At 38.7% G+C, this 20,012-nt stretch overlaps 1 protein-coding gene across 2 annotated transcripts in view; it reads right to left on the bottom strand.

Annotated features, from left to right (window-relative positions):
* SRRD (SRR1 domain containing) overlaps positions 1-20,012 on the bottom strand; it is a 66,099-nt gene that overhangs the window by 25,483 nt on the left and 20,604 nt on the right. The window contains exon 3 of one of the 2 annotated variants that reach the window (XM_077160710.1): positions 989-1,072. The exons of the other annotated variant lie outside the window; for it this stretch is intronic. Coding sequence (XP_077016825.1) covers positions 989-1,072 — 84 coding nt within the window. The remainder of the gene's footprint in view (positions 1-988; positions 1,073-20,012) is intronic. 2 annotated transcript variants of the gene reach the window in all.

Below are 20,012 nucleotides of genomic sequence, written 5' to 3'. Positions count from 1 at the left end.
CAGTCTGGGAATTTCCGACCCAACTATCTCAGTTGTTCCGGGGGGCCTCGTGTGGTGGGGGCACCAGCCACCGCGGCCTAAGGGGACCGCCTGTTCAATTCTACCAGCTGGCCTGGGAAGGTGGAAGGGAGGGACTCCGGTCGCTTCCCGTCCCACCCAGGAAAGCCCGTGCCCCTTGGTGATCTCACCGGAGCTGGTTCTCCCAGATAGTCAGCCGTTCCAGGATGGGGTACGCCGTCCCTTTGCTCTCCCTCGTGGCTCCGGGAGCTGCTCTGTATTATCTCCACTCCCCCAGTAGCTGTTCTGGAGGAGGAAAGGTGAGGGCGGCAAGGCTGTAGAGGCTGGTGGTGGAGGAGACGGTGAAGGCAGGGGAAGAGGGCACCGTGGTGGTTGGAGAGCGGCCGGAGCAGGAGGGGGAGGAGGGGGGAGAAGGAGGGCGGGCGGGTCGGCTGCTGCGGGGTGTGGGCGCCGCGCGGCGGGCCGGCGGAGAAAGAGAGGGGAGAAGGAGGGCGGGCGGGTCGGCTGCTGCGGGGCGTGGGCGCCGCGCGGCGGGCCGGCGGAGAAAGAGAGGGGAGAACAACAATATGCTCTTAAACAGTAAGCAGGTCAAAGAATATACTGCAAAAAAAATCATTAAATATCTCAAGGCAATTGAAAGCAAATGCACAACATATCAAAACTTATGGCATGAACATCTCAAGTCACTGCTGACAGATGTGACCCAATATTTATTTGTAGCCTTTATAAAAACTGTGAATCAAAAAATAATATATATATATATATAACTTATGGGATGCAGGAAAGGCACTGCTGGGAGGAAAATTTAAATCCCTAAACAACTAGATTAAAAACAAAGAGGGGGGAGGGGCCAAGATGGCAGCTTAGCAATGTGCGCGTCTTAGTTCGTCCTTCAGAACAACTACTAAATAACCAGGAACAGTACAGAACAGCTCCCGGAGCCACGATAGTGACCACACACACAGCGTACCCCAGTCTGGACCAGCTGCGAGTCTCCGGAACCGTGAGTTCCCCAAGCCGTGGCAGCTGGCGCCCCTCCCCCACAGGCGGCTTCCTGGAGGGAAAGGAAAGAGACTCTAACAGTAGCAAGGACTGAGTCCAACCAAACACCAATTGTGGCATTAATAAACAAATTCTGACTACTAAAAATAGGCCCCCAGCTCAGGCGAAACTGGTCAAGGCAGAGGTCGCTTATTGGGCTAACTGAAAAAGAGGAAAGGGGACAAAACAGGTTTTTGTGGCTGTTTCTATGGAGGCTTGGCTGCCTCTGGATTCAGCAGTGGGACTACTCGGGCTGCAACTGTGCCAGGAATAGGCAGAAACAGACTGGTTTCAGGGCTATCTCCCATGTGTGCCTTCCCCAGGGGAGGGGTGAAGCCCAACTTAGGTGGAATCCCTCTCTCTAGGAATTCAGACCCGGGCTTGGCAATTTGAAGCCATTAAAACCAGCCTACAACCTCTCCTCTGTCTCCACCACGCCCCCAGCAGGGAGAGCCTTCCAAAGTTAAAGGAGCCACAATATCTTTTGCTGGTGGAACCCGCAGACAGACAAGCGCCACACATACTGGGCAGGATAAGAAAAACAGAGCCCAGAGACTTCACAGGAAAGTCTTTCAACCTGCTGGGTCTCACCCTCAGGGAAAACTGACACAGGTGACTCCTTCCCCCTGATAGGAGGCCAGTTTAGTCCGGGAAAACACGGCTGGAGTCTGTAATACCTACGCAGACCCTCCTAAGGGTGGGGAGGGAAAAGGCACCTTACAAGCAAGACAAGAAACAAGAAAACAAGAACTGAAAAATTACCCTCTGTTAAACAAAACTTAAGCTAGAGGCCCAGAAAAAGCTGAACTGAAGGTCAAAGAACAGACAGACAACAAACTCATCCAGCAAGAAAACCCTAGGTAAGATAAGTGAAAGCAATCTCCAGAATAAACTAATTAAGGTAATTAAATGTCCAGACACCAGCACAAAATAACAAATCACACCAGGAAAATTGAAGATATGGCCCAATCAAAGGAACAAACCAATAGTTCAAATGAGATACAGGAGCTGAAACAACTAATTCAGAATATATGAACAGAAATGGAAAACCTCATCAAAAACCAAATCAATGAATTGAGGGAGGACATGAAGAAGGCAAGAAATGAACAAAAAGAAGAAATGGAAAGTCTGAAAAAACAAATCACAGAACTTATGGGAATGAAAGATACAGTAGAAGAGATGAAAAAAACAATGGAAACCTACAATGGTAGATTTCAAGAGACAGAGGTTAGGATTAGTGAACTGGAGGATGGAACATCTGAAATCCAAAAAGAAACAGAAACTATAGGGAAAAGAATGGAAAAATATGAGCAGAGACTCAGGGAACTGAATGATAATATGAAGCGCACAAATATACGTGTTGTGGGTGTCCCAGAAGGAGAAGACAAGGGAAAAGGAGGAGAAAAACTAATGGAAGAAATTATCACTGAAAATTTCCCAACTCTTATGAAAGACCTAAAATTACAGATCCAAGAAGTGCAGCGCACCCCAAAGAGAATAGATCCAAATAGATGTTCTCCAAGAAACTTACTAGTCAGAATGTCAGAGGTCAAAGAGAAAGAGAGGATCTTGAAAGCAGCGAGAGAAAAGCAATCCATCACATACAAGGGAAACCCAATAAGACTATGTGTAGATTTTCTCAGCAGAAACCATGGAGGCGAGAAGACAGTGGGATGATATATTTAAATTGCTAAAAGAGAAAAACTGCCAACCAAGAATTCTATATCCAGCAAAACTGTCCTTCAAAAATGAGGGAGAAATTAAAACATTTTCAGACAAAAAATCACCGAGAGAATCTGTGACTAACAGACTGGCTCTGCAAGAAATACTAAAGGGAGCACTAGAGGCAGATACGAAAAGACAGGAGAGAGAGGTGTGGAGAAGAGTATAGAAATGAAGACTATCAGTAAAGGAAAAAAGAAGAAAAATTAGATATGACATATAAAATCCAGAAAGGCAAAATAGTAGAAGAAAGTACTACCTATGTAGTAATAACACTAAATGTTAATAGATCAAACTCCCCAATCAAAAGACACAGACTGGCAGAATGGATTAAAAAACAGGACCCATCTATATGCTGTCTACAGGAAACACATCTTAGACCCAAGGATAAACACAGGTTGTAAGTGAGAGGTTTGGAAAAGATATTTCATGCAAATAACAACCAGAAAAGAGGAGGAGTAGCTATACTAATATCCAAAAAGTTAGACTTCAAACGTAAAACAGTTAAAAGAAACAAAGAAGGACACTATGTATTAATAAAAGGAACAATTCAACAAGAAGACATAACAATCAAAAATATTTATGCACCAAGCCAGAATGCTCCAAAATACATGCGGCAAACACTGAAAGGAGAAATAGACACGTCTACCATCACAGTTAGAGACTTCAATTCCACACGCTCATCAATGGACAGAACATCTAAACAGGGGATCAATAAGGAAACAGAGATTTGAATAATACAATAAATGAGCTAAACTTAACAGACATTTATAGAACATTATACCCCACAACAGCAGGATACACCTTTTTCTCAAGTGCTCATGGATCATTCTCAAGGATAGACCATATGCTGGGTCACAAAGCAAGTCTCAATAAATTTAAAAAGATTGAAATCATACGAAACACTTTCTCAGATCATAAAGGAATGAAGTTGGAAATCAATAATAGGCAGAGTGCCAGAAAATTCACAAATATGTGGAGGCACAACACACTCTTAAACAACCAGTGGGTCAAGGAAGAAATTACAAGAGAAATCAGTAAATATCTCGAGGCAAATGAAAATGAAAACACAACATATCAAAACTCATGGGATGGAGCAAAGGCAGTGCTAAGAGGGAAATTTATTGCCCTAAATGCCTATATCAAAAAAGAAGAAAGGGCAAAAATCGAGGAATTGACTGTCCACTTGGAAGAACTAGAGAAAGAACAGTAAACTAACCCCAAAGCAAGTAAAAGGAAAGAAATAATGAAGATTAGAGCAGAAATAAATGAAACAGAACATGAAAACAATTGAGAAAAATCAACAAAACCAGAAGTTCGTTCTATGAGAAAATAAGTAAGACTGATGGGCCTTAGCAAGATGACAAAAAGAAGAGAGAGAATGCAAATAAATAAGATCAGAAATAGAAGAGAAGACATAACCACTGACCCCACAGAAATAAATGAAGTAATGACAGAATACTATGAACAACTTTATGCTAACAAATACGACAATGTAGATGAAATGGACAACTTTCAAGAAAGGGATGAACAACCAACATTGACTCAAGAAGAAATAGGTGACCTCAAGAAAGCAATCACAAGTAAAGAAACTGAATCAGTCATTAAGAAGCTCCCAAAAAAGAAAAATCCAGGACCAGATGGCTTCAAATGTGAATTCTACCAAACATTCCAGAAAGAATTAGTACCAGTCCTGCTCAAACTCCTCAAAAAAATTGAAGTGGAGGGAAATCTACCTAACTCATTCTACGAAGCCAACATCATCCTCATACCAAAGCTAAAGATATTACAAAAAAGGAAAACTACAGACCAATCTCTCTAATGAATATAGATGCAAAAATCCTCAACAAAATTCTAGCAAATCGAATCCAGCAGCACATTAAAAGAATTATACACCATGATCAAGTAGGATTCATCCCAGGCATGCAAGGATGGTTCAATATAAGAAAATCAATTAATGTAATATACCAAATCAACAAATCAAAGAAGAAAAACTACATGATCATCTCAATTGATGCAGAAAAGGGATATGACAAAATTCAACATCCTTTTCTGTTGAAAACACTTCAAAGGATAGGAATAGAAGGGAACTTCCTCAAAATGATAAAGGGAATATATGAAAAACCCACAGCTAACATCATCCTCAATGGGGAAAAATTGAAAACTTTCCCCCTAAGATCAGGAACAAGACAAGGATGTCCACTATCGCCACTGTTATTCAACATTGTGTTGGAAGTTCTAGCCAGAGCAATTAGACAAGAAAAAGAAATACAAGGCATCAAAATTGGAAAGGAAGAAGTAAAACTCTCACCGTTTGCAGATGATATGATACTATATGTCAAAATCCCCGAAAAATCCACAGCAAAACTACTAGAGCTAATAAATGAGTACAGCAAAGTGGCAGGTTACAAGATCAACACTCAAAAATCTGTAGTGTTTCTATACACTAGTATAGAAGTAATGAACAATCAGAGGGGGAAATCAAGAAAAAAATTCCATTTACAATTACAACCAAAAGAATAAAATATTTAGGAATAAACTTAACTAAAGAGACAAAAGACCTATACAAACAAAACTACAAGAAATTGTTAAAAGTATCACAGAAGACCTAAATAGAAGGAAGGGCATACCATGTTCACAGACTAGAAGACTAAATATAGTTAAGATGTCAATTCTACCTAAATTGATTTACAGATTCAATGCAATACCAATTAAAACCCTAAAAAGTTACTTTTTCAGAAACAGAAAAACCAATAACCAAATTTACCTGGAAGGGCAGTGTGCCCCAAATAGCTAAAAGTATCCTAAGAAAAAATAATGAAGTTGGGGGTCTCATGCTACCTGACTTTAAGGTGTATTATGAAGCTACAGTGGTCAAAACAGCATGGTACTGGCATAAAGATAGATATACTGACCAATGGAATAGAATAGAGTATTCAGATACAGACCCTCTCATCTATGACAATTGATCTTTGATAAGGCAGTCAAGCCAAATCACCTGGGACAGAACAGTCTCTTCAATAAATGGTGCCTAGAGAACTGGATATCCATATGCAAAAGAATGAAAGAGGATCCATATCTCATGCTCTATAAAAAATTAACTCAAAATGGACCAAAGACCTAAACATTAGATCTAAGACCATAAAACTGTTGGAAGAAAATGTAGGGAAATATCTTATAAATCTTATACTAGGAGGTGGTTTCCTAGACCTTACTACACCCAAAGCAAGAGCATTGAAGAAAGAAAGAAATAGGAACTCCTCAAAATTAAACACTTTTGCACATCAAAGAACTTCGTCAAGAAAGTAAAAAGACAGCCTACACAATGGGAGACAAATTTGGAAACGATATATCAGATAAAGGTCTAGTATCCAGGATACATAAAGAGATTGTTCAACTCAACAACAAAAAGACAGACAACCCAATTACAAAATGGGTGAGAAAGTGGGAAAATTCAATTTCCCCATGTGGAGAATTCTGGATATTCTCACAAGCAGTGGGGACAAGAAAAGGAACAGGCTGAGCCCCAGTCTTGGGGTTTGTTCATATGAAACTTAACCCCAAAAAAGATAAGCTAAGTCTTCTTAAAATTAGGCCTCAGAGTCATCCCCAAGAGAACCTCTTTTGTTGCTCAGATGTGGCCTCTCTCTCTCAGCCAAAATGACAAGCAAGCTCACTCCCTCCCCCTCTCTACGTGGGACATGACTCCCAGGGGTGTGGACCTTCCTGGCAATGTGGGACAGAAATCCTAGAATGATCTGGGACTCAGCATCAAGGGATTGAGAAAACCTTCTCGACCAAAAGGGGGAGGCGTGAAATGAGACAAAATAATGTGTCAATGGCTGAGACATTCCAGAGTCAAGAGGTTATCCTGGAAGTTATTCTTATGCATTAAATAGAATCACCTTTTTAGTTAAGGCATAACAGAGAGGCTGGAGGGAACTGCCTGAAAATGTGGAGCTGTGTTCCAGTAGCCATGTTTCTTGAAGATGACTGTATAATGATACAGCTTTCACAATATGGTGTGATTGTGAAAACCTTGTGTCTGATGCTTGTTTTTCTACCTTATCAAGTAAACATATGAAATAAAAATAAAACATATGAAATAATAAATAATAGGGGGAACAAATGTTAAAATAAATTTAGACTGAAATGCTAGTGATCAATGAAAGGGAGGGGTAAAGTGTATGGTATGTACGAATTTTTTTCTGTTTTCTTTTTATTTCTTTTTCTGAATTGATGCAAATGTTCGAAGAAATGATCATGATGATGAATATGCAACTATGTGATGATATTGTGAATTACTGATTATATATGTAGAATGTAATGATCATAAGTTAAGAATGTTTGCGTTTGTTGTATTTTTTTTTTAATTTTAAAATTAATGAAAAAAAAAAGAGAGAGAGAGAGAGGGCTAAAATCAAAGACCTTACTGAACACCTCAAGACAGTAAAGAACAGCAAACTAATCCCCAGGTGAGCAGAAGGAAAGAAATTAGATCATAGCAAAAATAAATGAAATTGAGAACAATGAAAACCAAAATCAATAAAACCAAAAGTTAGTTTGAGATCAATAAAATTGACAACCCTTCGGCAGCCTAAAAAGGTAAAAAGATGCAAAGAAGTAAAATCAGAAATAAGAACGGAGTCATCAACAGTGACTCCACAGAAATAAAAAAGATCATAAGAGGATAGTATGAGTAACTGTATGTTGACAAATCAGACAATATAGATGAAATGGATATTTTCCTAGGAACACAGCAGAGTCTTTTCAATACATGGGAGAACTGGATATCTATTTCCATTAAAATGAAAGAAGAACTCTTATCTCACATCTCATAAGAACAATAACTCAAAATGGATCAAAGACCTAATATACGAGTCAGTACAATAAAACACCTAGAAGAAAATGTAGAGAACCTGGTCGGCAGAGGAGGCGGGGCAAGATGGCAGCTTAGTAAGTGTGGAATTTAGTTTGTCCTCCAAAGCAGCTAGTAAATGGCCAGGAACAGTACAGTACAACTGCTGGGGCTACCTCAGTGACCAGACACACAATGTACACCAGTCTGGAGCATGTGGACTGGTTGAGACCCCACAAAGAACTGTAAGTCCCCCAAGATGCAGAGGCCAGTGCCCCTCCCCCACAGGCATGGCAGGCTGGTTTCCGGAGGGGAAAGGAAACAGACTTTAGGAGCAGCAACGGTTTAGCTCAACCAAGCTCCAATTGTAGAGTTAACAAATTCTAACTACTGAAAATAGGCCACAAGTGCAGATAAACCTGGAATAAGCATTAACGATACTAGGAGTTTTTGCCCTGGCAGAGAGGGTGCAGGGCTGACAGGAACAACAATAACAAAAAAACAGGCTTTTTGAGTTGGTCAGTACAAAAAACAGGAAAAGGGCTAGACCTCAAGAAAGGGGGGGCATATAGAGCCTAAAGACACACAGAGCCATGTACCAACTTAAGCTCTTGACTGACAAACCCTAGGAGCCCACTCTGGAAAGGCTTTTTTTTTCTGCTTTTTTCCTACTACTTACCAGCTCATTAGAGAGAACTGGAAGCCTTCTCAGGCTCCAGCACTGCCCCAGGCAAGGGTGGAATTAAGCTAGTCTGAGAGACAAAATAACTAGTCAGGTGAAAGGAGTTAACTCCCCAAAGGCTGTTACCTTGCCAAGATAAAGGTGGGGCCCAGCTCAAGTGGAATCCCTCCTTTAAGGAATTCAGGACCCAGGGACTGGAAAACTGAAGCAATTAATGCCAACCTACTACCTCACCTTTGTCTAAACCACAACCCAGGGAGGCAGAGTCTGCTGAAATTGAAGGCACCATATCACTTTATGCTGGTGGGAAGCCATGGGCAGACAAAGTGCCACATGCTGGGCAAGACAGGAAAAGCACAGTTAGAGGCTTCATGGGAAAGTCTGACAACCTGCTGGGTCTCATCCTCAGGGAAAACTAATGTTGGCAACTGTTTCCTCCTGAGAGAAAGTCAATCTGTCAGTCCAGTCTGGGAAAATCTGACCGGGGTCTGTAATATATGAGGAGATCTGCTGCCCCCCACCCCCCCCAGGAAAAGGCTCCATATAGGCAGGGCAAGAAACAGAAAAACAGGAATTGAAAAATTCTCATCAGTTAAACAGAACCTACGCTAGAAGTCTAAAATAAATTGAACTGAATGTCAAAGAACAGATACAGAAGAAAGCCATCTAGCAAGAAAATCCTAGGTAAGAGTGAAAACAACCTCCAGAATAAACTAATTAAAGAAACCAAAAGCCTAGATGCCAGGAAAATCAAAGATATGGACCAGTCAAAGGAACAAACCAAGAATTCAAATGAGATACAAGAGATGAAACAACTAATTCAGGATGTTCAAAAGGACATGGAAAATCTCATCAAAAATCAAACTGTGTGGTTTGAAAAGGCTTATGTACCCTAGAAAAGCCATGTTTTAATCCTAATCAGCCTTGTGGGAGCAACGGTTTCTTCTAATCCCTATTCAGTACTGTATGTTGGAAACTTTAATTAGATTATCTCCATGGAGATGTGACTCAGTCAATGTGTGCATTAAACCTGATTAGGTGGAAACATGTCTCCACCCACTCTAGGTGGGTCCTGATTGGTTTTACCAGAATCCTTTAAAAGAAGAAGCACTTTGGAGAAAGTTACAGAACAACAAGAAAGAAAGGAGATTCTGAGAGAGAGCAGAGAATGCCACAGAACCATGAAGCAGAGAGTCCACCAGCCAGCAACTTTTGGAGGTGAAGAAGGAAAATGCCTCCTGGAGAGCTGGACAGGAAGTTAGCAGATGACGCCATGTTTGTCATGTGCCCTTCCAGCCAAGAGAAAAACCCTGACCATGTTCGCCATGTGGCTTTCCACTTGAGAGAGAAACCCTGAACTTCATCGGCCCTCTTGAATCAAGGCATCTTTCCCTGGATACCCTAATTGGACATTTCTATAGACTTGCTTTAACTGGTACATTTCCATGGCCTAAAAACTGTTAAGTTGCAACTTATTAAATTCCCCCCTTTTAAAAGCCAGTCAGTTTCTGGTATATTGCATTCTGGCACCTGGCAGATTAGACACAATCAACAAGGTGAGGGAGGATATAAAGAAGACACTGGGTGAACAAAAAGAAGAAATCTAAAATTTGAAAAAAAACAATTCACAGAACTTATGGGAATGAAAGGCACAATAGAAGGGATGAAAAAAATGGAAACCTACACCAATAGATTTGAAGAGACAGAAGAAAGGAACAGTGAACTACAGAACTGGACATCTGAAATCTGATCCACAAAAGAAAATACAAGGAAAAGAATGGAAAAATATGAGCAGTGTCTCAGGGAATTGAATGACAAAATGAAGTGCATGAATATATGTGTTCTGGGTGTCCCAGAAGGAGAAGAGAAAGGAAAAAGAGGAGAAAGACTAATGGAGGAAATAAATCATTGAAAATTTCCCATCTCTTATGAAAGATATAAAATTACAGATCCAAGGAGTACAGTGTAACCCAAAGAGAATACATTCATATAGACATACTCCAAGACATGCCAAATGTCAAAGAGAAACGGAGAATTTTGAAAGCAGCAAGAGAAAAGCAATCCATCATATATAAGGGAAGCCCAATAAGACTATGTGTGGATTTCTCAGTAGAAACCATGGAGGCAAGAAGGCCGTGACATGATATATTTAAGATTCTAAAAGAGAAAAATTGCCAACCAAGAATTTTACATCCAGCAAAACTGTCCTTCAGAAATGAGGGGGAAGATTAAAATATTTTCAGACAAGCAATCACTGAGAGAATTTTGTGTCTAAGAGACCGGCTCTTCAAAAAATACTAAAGGGAACACTACAGGCATATAGGAAAAGTTCATAGAGAGAGGTCTGGAGAAGAGTGTAGAAATGAAGGCAAAAAGAGATACGATATATAAAATCCAAAATTCAAAATAGTAGAAGAAAGTACTGCCTTTACAGTAATAACACTAAATGTTATTGAAGTAAACACCCTAATCAAAAGACACAGACAGGCAGAATGGATAAAAAAAAAAATAGGACCCATCTGTATGCTGTCTATAAAAGACTCATTTTAGATCCAAAGACAAATATAAGTTGGAAGTGAAAGATTGAGAAAAGATATTTCATGCCAACAACAATCAGAAAAGAGCAGGAGTAGCTACATTAATTTTCAACAAATTGTCTTTAAATGTAAAACAATTAAGAGACAAAAAGGGGGTGCAAGGGTACTTCGGTGGTAGAATTCTCATCGCTGTGCAGATTGATATCCGGGTTCGATTCCTGGCCCTTGCACTTTCCAAACAAACAAATGAAAACCCAAACAAACAGAGTCAACAAATGGTGCTGCAATAAGGAGATACTCACACTGAAAGAGAATGAAATGTGACCCCTGCCATACAGCATACCAAAAAAAAAAAAAAAAAGGCAAAGGACACTATGTATTAATAAAAGGAACAATGCAACAAGAAGACATAAAAATCATAAATACTTGTGCATTGAGCCAGAGTGCTCCAAAGTACATGAGGCAAGCAATAACACTGAAGGGAGAAATGGACACCTCTACTATAATAGTTGGAGACTTCAATTCCCTGCTCTCATCCATCGATAGAATATCTAGACAGGATCAATAAACAAACAGAAAATTTGAATAATCTGATGAACAAACTAAACTTAACAGACACTTACCGAACATTTTGCCCCACAACAGCAGGATATACACCTTTCTCAAGTGCTCATGGATTATTCTCAGGGACAGACCATAAGCTGAGTCACAAAACAAGTCTCAATAAACTTAAAAAGACTGAAATCATAAAACAGACTTTCTTGGATCATAATGCAATGAAGTTGGAAATCAATAACAGGCAGAGGGCCATAAAATTCACAAATACATGGAAGCTAAACAACACACTTTTAAACAATCAGTGGGTTAAAGAAGAATTTATGAGAGAAATCAGTAAATATCTCAAGGCAAATGAAAATGAAAACATGACATGTCAAAATTTATGGAATGCATCAAGGGTAGTACTAAGAGGGAAATTTATTGCCATAAATGCCTATATAAAAAAAGAGAAAAACCTGAGGAATTAACTGTTCACTTGGAAGAACTAGAGAACAACAAACTAACCCGAAAGCAAAAAAAGAAAGAAAGAAAAAGAAAAAGAAAAAGGAAAGAAATAACAAAGATTAGAGATAAATGAAATCGAGAACATGAAAACAAATGAGAAAAATCAACAAAACCACAAGCTGGGTTCTCTGAGAAAATCAATAAAATTGACAGACCCTTAGCTAGAGTAATAAAAAAAAAATAGAGGATGTAAACAAATAAAATCAGAAATTGATGAGGAGACATAACTACCAACCCTGCAGAAATAAAGAAGGTAATGAGAGAATACTATGAGCAACTATATGCTAATAAACTAGACAACGTAGATGTAATGGACAACTTTCTAGAAAGGCACAAACAACCATCACTGACTTGAGAAGAAATAGATGACTTTAGCAAACCAATCACAAGTAAAGAGATTGAATCAGTCATCAAGAAGCTCTCCCTCCCAAACAGTTCAGGATCAGATGGCTTCACGTGTGAATTCAACCAAGAATTCACAAAAGAATTAGTACCAATTCCACCCAAACACTTCAAAAAAATTGAAGTGGAGGGAAAGCAACCTAATTCATTCTATGAAGCCAACATCACCCTAATACCAAAGCCAAAGATATCATCAGAAAAGAAAATTACAGACCAATCTCACTAATGAATATAGATGCAAAAGTCATCAATAAAATACTTGCAAATTGAATCCAGCAGCATATTAAAAGAATTATACACCACAATTGCAAAGAGATGGAAACAGCCAAAATGTCCATCAACAGAAGAATGGCTAAACAAACTGTGGTATATACATACGATGGAATATTATGCAGCTTTAAGACAAGATAAACTTATGAAGCATGTAACAACATGGATGGACCTAGAGAATATTATGCTGAGTGAGTCCAGCCAAAAACTAAAGGACAAATACTGTATGGTCCTACTGATGTGAACGGACATTCGAGAATAAACTTGAAATATGTCATTGGTAACAGAGTCCAGCAGGAGTTAGAAACAGGGTAAGATAATGGGTAATTGGAGCTGAAGTGATACAGACTGTGCAACAGGACTAGATACAAAAACTCAAAAATGGACAGCACAATAATACCTAATTGTAAAGTAATCATGTTAAAACACTGAATGAAGCTGCATCTGAGCTATAGGGTTTTTTTTGTTTTTTTTTTACTATTATTACTACTTTTATTTCTTTTCTCTATATTAACATTCTATCTTTTTCTGTTGTGTTGCTAGTTCCTCTAAATCGATGCAAATGTACTAAGAAACGATGATCATGCATCTATGTGATGATGTTAAGAATTACTAATTGCATATGTAGAATGGTATGATTTCTAAATGTCGTGTTAATTTCTTTTTTTTTTTCCGTTAATAAAAAAAAAAGAAAAAAAAAGAATTATACACCAATGCCAAGTGGGATTTATTCCCGCTATGCAAGGATGGTTTAACATAAGAAAACTGATTAATGTAATACACCATATCAATAAAAGCAGAAAAGCCACATGATCATTTCAACTGATGCAGAAAAGGAATGTGACAAAATTCAACATCCTTTCATGATGAAAACACTCCAAAGGATAGGAATGGAAGGGAACTTCCTCAACATGATAAAGGGAATATATGAAAAACCCACAGCTAACATCATCCTCAACGGGGAAAGACCAAAAGCTTTCCCTCTATGATCAGAAACAAGACACGGATGCCCACTGTCACTACTGTTATTCAACATTGTGCTGGAAGTTCTAACCAGAGCAATTAGACAAGAAAAAAGAAATAAAAGGCATCTAATTTGGAAAGGAAGAAGTAAAACTTTCACTGTTTGTAGATGATATGATACTATATGTCAAAAAGCCCCCAAAATCTACAGTAAAGCTACCAGAGCTAATAAATGAGTACAGCAAAATGACAGGGTACAAGAGAGAGATCAACACCCAAAAATCAGTAGTATCTATACACTAGTAATGAGCAATCAGAGGAGAAAATCAAGAAAAAGAAACCATTTACAACAGCAAACAAAAGAATCAAGTATCTAGGAATATATTAGACTAAGGATACAAAAGACATACTCAGAAAATTAAAAGAAATTGCTAAAATAAATCATGGAAGATGGAAATAAATGGATAGGCATAGCATGTTCATGGGCTGGAAGACTAAATATAGTTAAGATGTCATTCTACCCATACTGATTTTATAGATTCAATGCAATATCAATTAAAATCCCAAAAACTTACTTTGCAGAAACAGAAAAACCAAAAACCAAATTTATTTGGAAGGAAAGGGTGTGCTGAAGAGCTAAAAATATCTTGAGAAAGAAAAATGAAGTAGGAAGTCTCACACTACCTGACTTTAAAGCACATTACAAAGCTGCAGTGGTCAAAATAGCATTGTACTAGCATAAAGATAGATATACTGATCAATGGAATCAAATAGAGTATTCAGATATAGGCCCTCTCATCTATGAAGAACTGCTCTTTGATAAGACAGTCAAGCCAACCCTCCTGGGACAGAGCAGCCTCTTCAATAAATGGTGCTTGGAGAACTGGATATCCATATGCAAAAGAATGAAAGAGGATCCATATCTCATACCCTATACAAAAATTAACTCAAAATGGATCAAAGACCTAAACATTAGAGCGAAGACCATAAAACTTAGAAGAAAATACAGGGATATACGTTATAAAACTTGAAATAGGAGGCAGTTTCTTAGACCTTACACCCACATGAGTACTGAGAAAGAAAAAAATAAATGACAACTCCTCGAAATTAAACACTTCTGTGCATCAAGAACTTTGCGAAGAAAGTAAAAAGGCAACAAGATAAGAGTTTAGTATCCAGAACATTTAAAGAGATTCTTCAACTTAACAACAAAAAGACAAACAACCTAATTAAAAAATGGGCAAAAGACATGGACAGACACTTCTCAGAAGAGAAATACAAATGGCTAAAAGGCACATGAAAAGATGCTCAACTTCACTGGCTATCAGAGAAAAGCAAATCAAAACCACAATGAGATATCATCTGACACCCAGTAGTATGGCCACTACGAAAACAAAAACAAACAAAAAACAGAAAACAAATGCTGGAAAGGATGTGGAGAAAGAGGCACACTTATCCACTGTTGGTGGGAAAGTAAAATGGTACAATCACTCTGGAAGGCAGTTTGACGGTTCCTCGGGAAGTTAAATGTAGAATTGCCATATGATCCAGCAATTCCACTGCTAGGTATATATTCAGAGGACATGGTGGCAAGGCACAAATGGACATTTGCACACCAATGTTTACAGAAGCATTATTTACGATAGCCAAGAGATGGAAACAGCCCAAATGTCCATCAACGGACGAGTAGCTAAACAAGTCATGGTATACATATGATGGAATATTACGCAGCTTTAAAACAGAATAAAGTCACGAAGCATGTAACAATGTAGATGGACCTTGAGGACATTATGCAGAGTGAAATTAGCCAGAAACAAAAGGACAAATACTGTATGGTCTCACTAATATGAACTAACATTAATGAGTGAACTTGGTGAACTGAAGTTAAGGACACAGCTTATCAAGAGATAGAAATAGGGTAGAGATTGGGCAATCGGTGCTGAAGGAATACAGACTGTGTAACAGGACTGATTATAAAAATTCAGAAATGGACAGCACAATACTACCTGATTGTAGCACAATAATATAAGTTCACTGGATGAGGCTGAATGTGAGTATGATAGAGGGAGAAGGCTGGGGGCAAATATGAAACCAGAAGGGGAGACTGAGACAGTATAATTTAGGAATGCCTAGAGTGGACAACGATGGTGATTAAATGTGCAAATTAAAGAACATTTACCCAAATCAATAGGTCACTCCTTGATCTTGAGGCATGCTCTTGTGAAGCTTATGTATGTAGCAGAGAAGCTTAGCCTACCTATAGGTATGCCTAAGAGTTATTTGCAGAGGACCTCTAGTATTGCTCAGATGTGACCTCTCTCTCTCTAAGCCCAACTCTGCAAGTGAAACCATTGCCCACCCCCTATATGGGACATGACATCCAGGGGTCAAAATCTCCCTGGTGGCATGGGAGATGTCTCCCAGGGATGAGTCTGGCTCTGGTACCATGGGATCAAAAATGTCATCTTGACCAAAAGGGGGAAAAGAAGTGTAACAAAGAAGGTATCAGTGCTGAGAGAGTTCAAACAGAGTCAAGAGGCTGCTGTGGAGGTCACTCCTATGCAAGCTTCAGTTGCACATTGCAACCTACCAAAAGTTGCCAAACCCCAACCAAAACCAATCCTGCCAATCCTAAAGAACACCTACAGCATTATATAAGCTTCTACAAAGGTTCTATGCACTAGGGTAACATTCCAGAAACCTACAACCCCCAGATGGGTCCCTAGACCAGATAAGTCCTGAAATGCAGAGGAGCCAGCCTCTCCAGAACACCAAGTAGTTCCATCCCCCTATCCTATATTATCCACAGCCCTTTCCAACATGAAAAAGTTAGAATGGGCATAGCCCAAATACCCCTAAAGAATGGGAGAAAAATCAAATGGTGGAGTTATACAGAGAAGGTAGGGTTTAACAAACAAATATGACTGCAGAATCATTATATTGATATTTCTTTTTGTCTCCAATATCTTAGAGCAGCTAGAAGTAAAAACCTAAAATTGTGGAACTGTCACCCATACCAAACTCTGAAATCTGTTCTACAACTAATTGCTGTGATGTACTTTGAAATTTATTGTTTTTATATATAAGGTATTTTTTACAAAAAAGAAAAAAATTTTCTTCTAGCCTCCAGTGTTTTGGAACAGCTAGAAGGAAAAATGTGAAATAGTGGAATGGTAACCCATAACAAATTCTGAAATCTGTTGTGTATCTAGTTGTGGAAGTGTACTTTGAAAATCACTGCTTTTTCTTTCTTTTCTTTGTATATATGTGATATTTGACAATAAAAAAGTTTTAAAAAATAAAAAATTAAAGCCTGTTTAGATGTCCTTAAAAAAAAACAAACCATTTTTGCATGAGGGAGAACAAATGAATGTCAATATTACTGGGTGTTGAAAATAGATGGTATATAGGAAAAAGTAGGATCGACGCAAGCTAAGGTCTATAGTCAACAGTTACGCGGTAATATACTTCTGCTGAATGTAATAAAGGCATTATGCCAAAACAAAATGTCAATAGGTGGGGGGCATGGGAAAGGGGTATGGATTCTTTGTGGAAGAAAAGTAAATGTCTTCAGATAAGAGTATGGTCGCGGAGGCATGCCTATACAATTAGGCTAGATTGTATAATGTGTTAATAAGACTCTTTTAAAAATGAACAGAGAGAAACAAGTGCTAGAGAAAATGTGGAGCAAGAGATATACCTATTTATTGTCGCTAGGGAAACTGAGAGATGCAGTGCCTTGGAGAGCAGAATGGTGATTCCACAGGAGACTAGGGGTGGGTTTGCCATATGATCTTGAAACCCCACTGCTCAGTATATATTTAGAGGAACTGAGTGTGGGGACACAAATACACTGGTATTTCTGGCGGCAGGATTCCCAGTCCACAATGGAGGTAGCCTAAGGGTATGATGATAGAGGAATAGAAGGAGGAACTATGTTGCATGCATACTACTGTATGAGACCGCGAGAAGGAATGAAGTTGTGAGGCATGCAGCTAGGTGAATGAACCTTAAGGACTGTATGTTAAATGAAATGTCAGGAACAAAAAGACATATTTAATATTATCATGCCTCAATCATATGGACTAACTATAATATAAAAACTTGGCGAACTAAAGTCAAGAGCATGGGTTATCAGGTTGGGGCTTATTGTAAGCCTTTAAGCAGTCACAAAAATTCAGGAGGTGTAACTGTTAATTCTAAATTCTGAGATACTGAGCTGTTTGCATATAACATGGTCATTCCCAGGAACTTCAGGTATTTATGTGATACATGAGACTCAGAGCTCTGCAGCTATGAAAGTCAGCAGTACCCCATACAGGAACTGTTGAAAAAGTGATCAGACTTCGAACAGAGATATGAATGAAGGTAATCTAGACAGGACTAAGGTATATCAGAAAACATGGTAAAGGATGATACTGTCCATATTTTAAAACCTCAAATGCTGTGTGAGACTAAAGGGAGAGATGTTTTGGGGTGCAAAATTTATATTTTTGGTAGTGCATTTCCTAATTTAACTTGTATGGTCAGTTTAGTTGAACATCATAAGTACATGAAACCTTGAATAGGGCATGAGATTTTGTTGGTTTGTCCAGGTTAGTGTGATGGCCCCGCTATACTCCAGAGTAATTTGGGCAGTAAATAAAAAAGTATTTGCAAAGAACCCCTGGGGGACTGGGGAGAAAGGAGGAAATATTCAACTTCCCTATTTGGAGAATTTCTGATATTCAGTGGGGACAGCCAAATCAATAGGCCAAGCCCTCAATCTCGGGATTCATCCCTATGAAACTTAATTCTACCAAGGATAGGTTAAGCCTGCTTAAAATTAAGCCTAAGAGTCACCCCCAGAGAACTTCTTTTGTTGTTCAAATGTGACCTCTCTCTCTAAGCCAACTCAGCAGAGGAACTTACTTCCCTCCCTCCTATGTGAGACATGACTCCCAGGGATGTAAATCTCCCTGGCAACATGAGACAGAAATCCCAGGATGAGCTGGATCCTGGCATCAAGGACTTGAGAAAACCTTCTTTACCAAAAGGGGGAAGGGAGAAATGAGAAAAAATAGTGTCAATGGCTGGGAGATTTCAAACAGAGTCAAGAGGTCATCCTAGAAGTTATTCTCATGCATTACATAGATACCCCTTTTTAGTTTAAGGTGTACTGGAGTGTCTGGAGGGAAGTCCCTGAAACTTTTGAGCTCTGTTCCAATAGCTTTGATTCTTGAAGATGATTGTATAAAGATATAACATTTATAATGTAACTGTGTGATGTGAAAACCTTGTGTCTGATGCTCCTTTTATCCAGGGAGTGGACAGCTGAGTAAAAAAATATGGATAAAAAATAATTAATAGGGGGGACAAAGGGTAAAATAAATTGGGTAGATTTATTTATTTGACTAGTAGTCAATGAAAGGAAGGGGTAAGGTGTATAGTATATATGAGTTTTTAATTTCATTTTTCTGGAGTGATACAAATGTTATAAAAAATGATCATGTTGATGAATACGCAACTATGTGATGATATTGTGAACCACTGAGTGTACACCATGTATGGAATGCATGTGTGTGAATATTTCTCAATAAACATATTTAAAAAAAGAAACGTAGGGAACCTTCTTCAAGATCATGTGGTAGGCAGTAGTTTCTCAGACTTTACATCCAAAACATAAGCCATGAAAGAAAAAATAAATAAATGGGACCTCCTCAAAACTGCATATTTTCGTGCTTCAAAGAGCCCTGTCAAGAAGGTGAAAAGGCAACTTACTCAACTGGAGAAAAACCTGGGAAACCACAGATCTGATAAAGATTGATATCCAGCATATATAAAGAAATCCTACTACCCAACAATAAAAAGAAAAACAATCAAATTAGAAAATGGGCAAAAACATGAATCAACATTTTTCTAAGGAGATAATACAAATGGAGAAAAAGCACATGAAAAGACACTAAACTTCATTAGCTACTAGGGAAATGCAAATCAAGACCACTATGAGATATCATTTCATACCCACTACAATGGCCACTATTAAACTGAAAATTAAAAAGTGGAGTAGATGTGGAGAAATTGGAACACTTATTCACTACTGGTAGGAATGTAAAATGGTAAGGCTGCTGTGGAAGACAGACTGTCAATTCCTCGGGAAGAGAAGTAGAGAACTGCTATATGATCCAGCAATTCTGCCACCAGGAATATACCCAGAAGAATTCAGAGCAGAGATACGAACAGATGTTTGCACATGGATGTGCGTAGCAGCATCAGTAACAATTGCCAAGAGATGGAAGCAACCACTACCTATCAACCAATGAGTGGAAAAACAAAATGTGCTATGTACATGTGATGGAATATTATTCAGGTATAAGAAGGTGTGAAGTCTGGATGCATGCAACAACATGGAAAGACCTGGAGGACATTATGTTGACTGAAATAAGCCAGATGCAAAAGGACAAATATGGTATGATTT

Source organism: Tamandua tetradactyla, chromosome 5, assembly GCF_023851605.1.
Source record: "Tamandua tetradactyla isolate mTamTet1 chromosome 5, mTamTet1.pri, whole genome shotgun sequence".
NCBI classification, from domain to species: Eukaryota; Metazoa; Chordata; class Mammalia; order Pilosa; family Myrmecophagidae; genus Tamandua; species Tamandua tetradactyla.
This window is presented reverse-complemented; position numbering and strand designations above follow the sequence as displayed.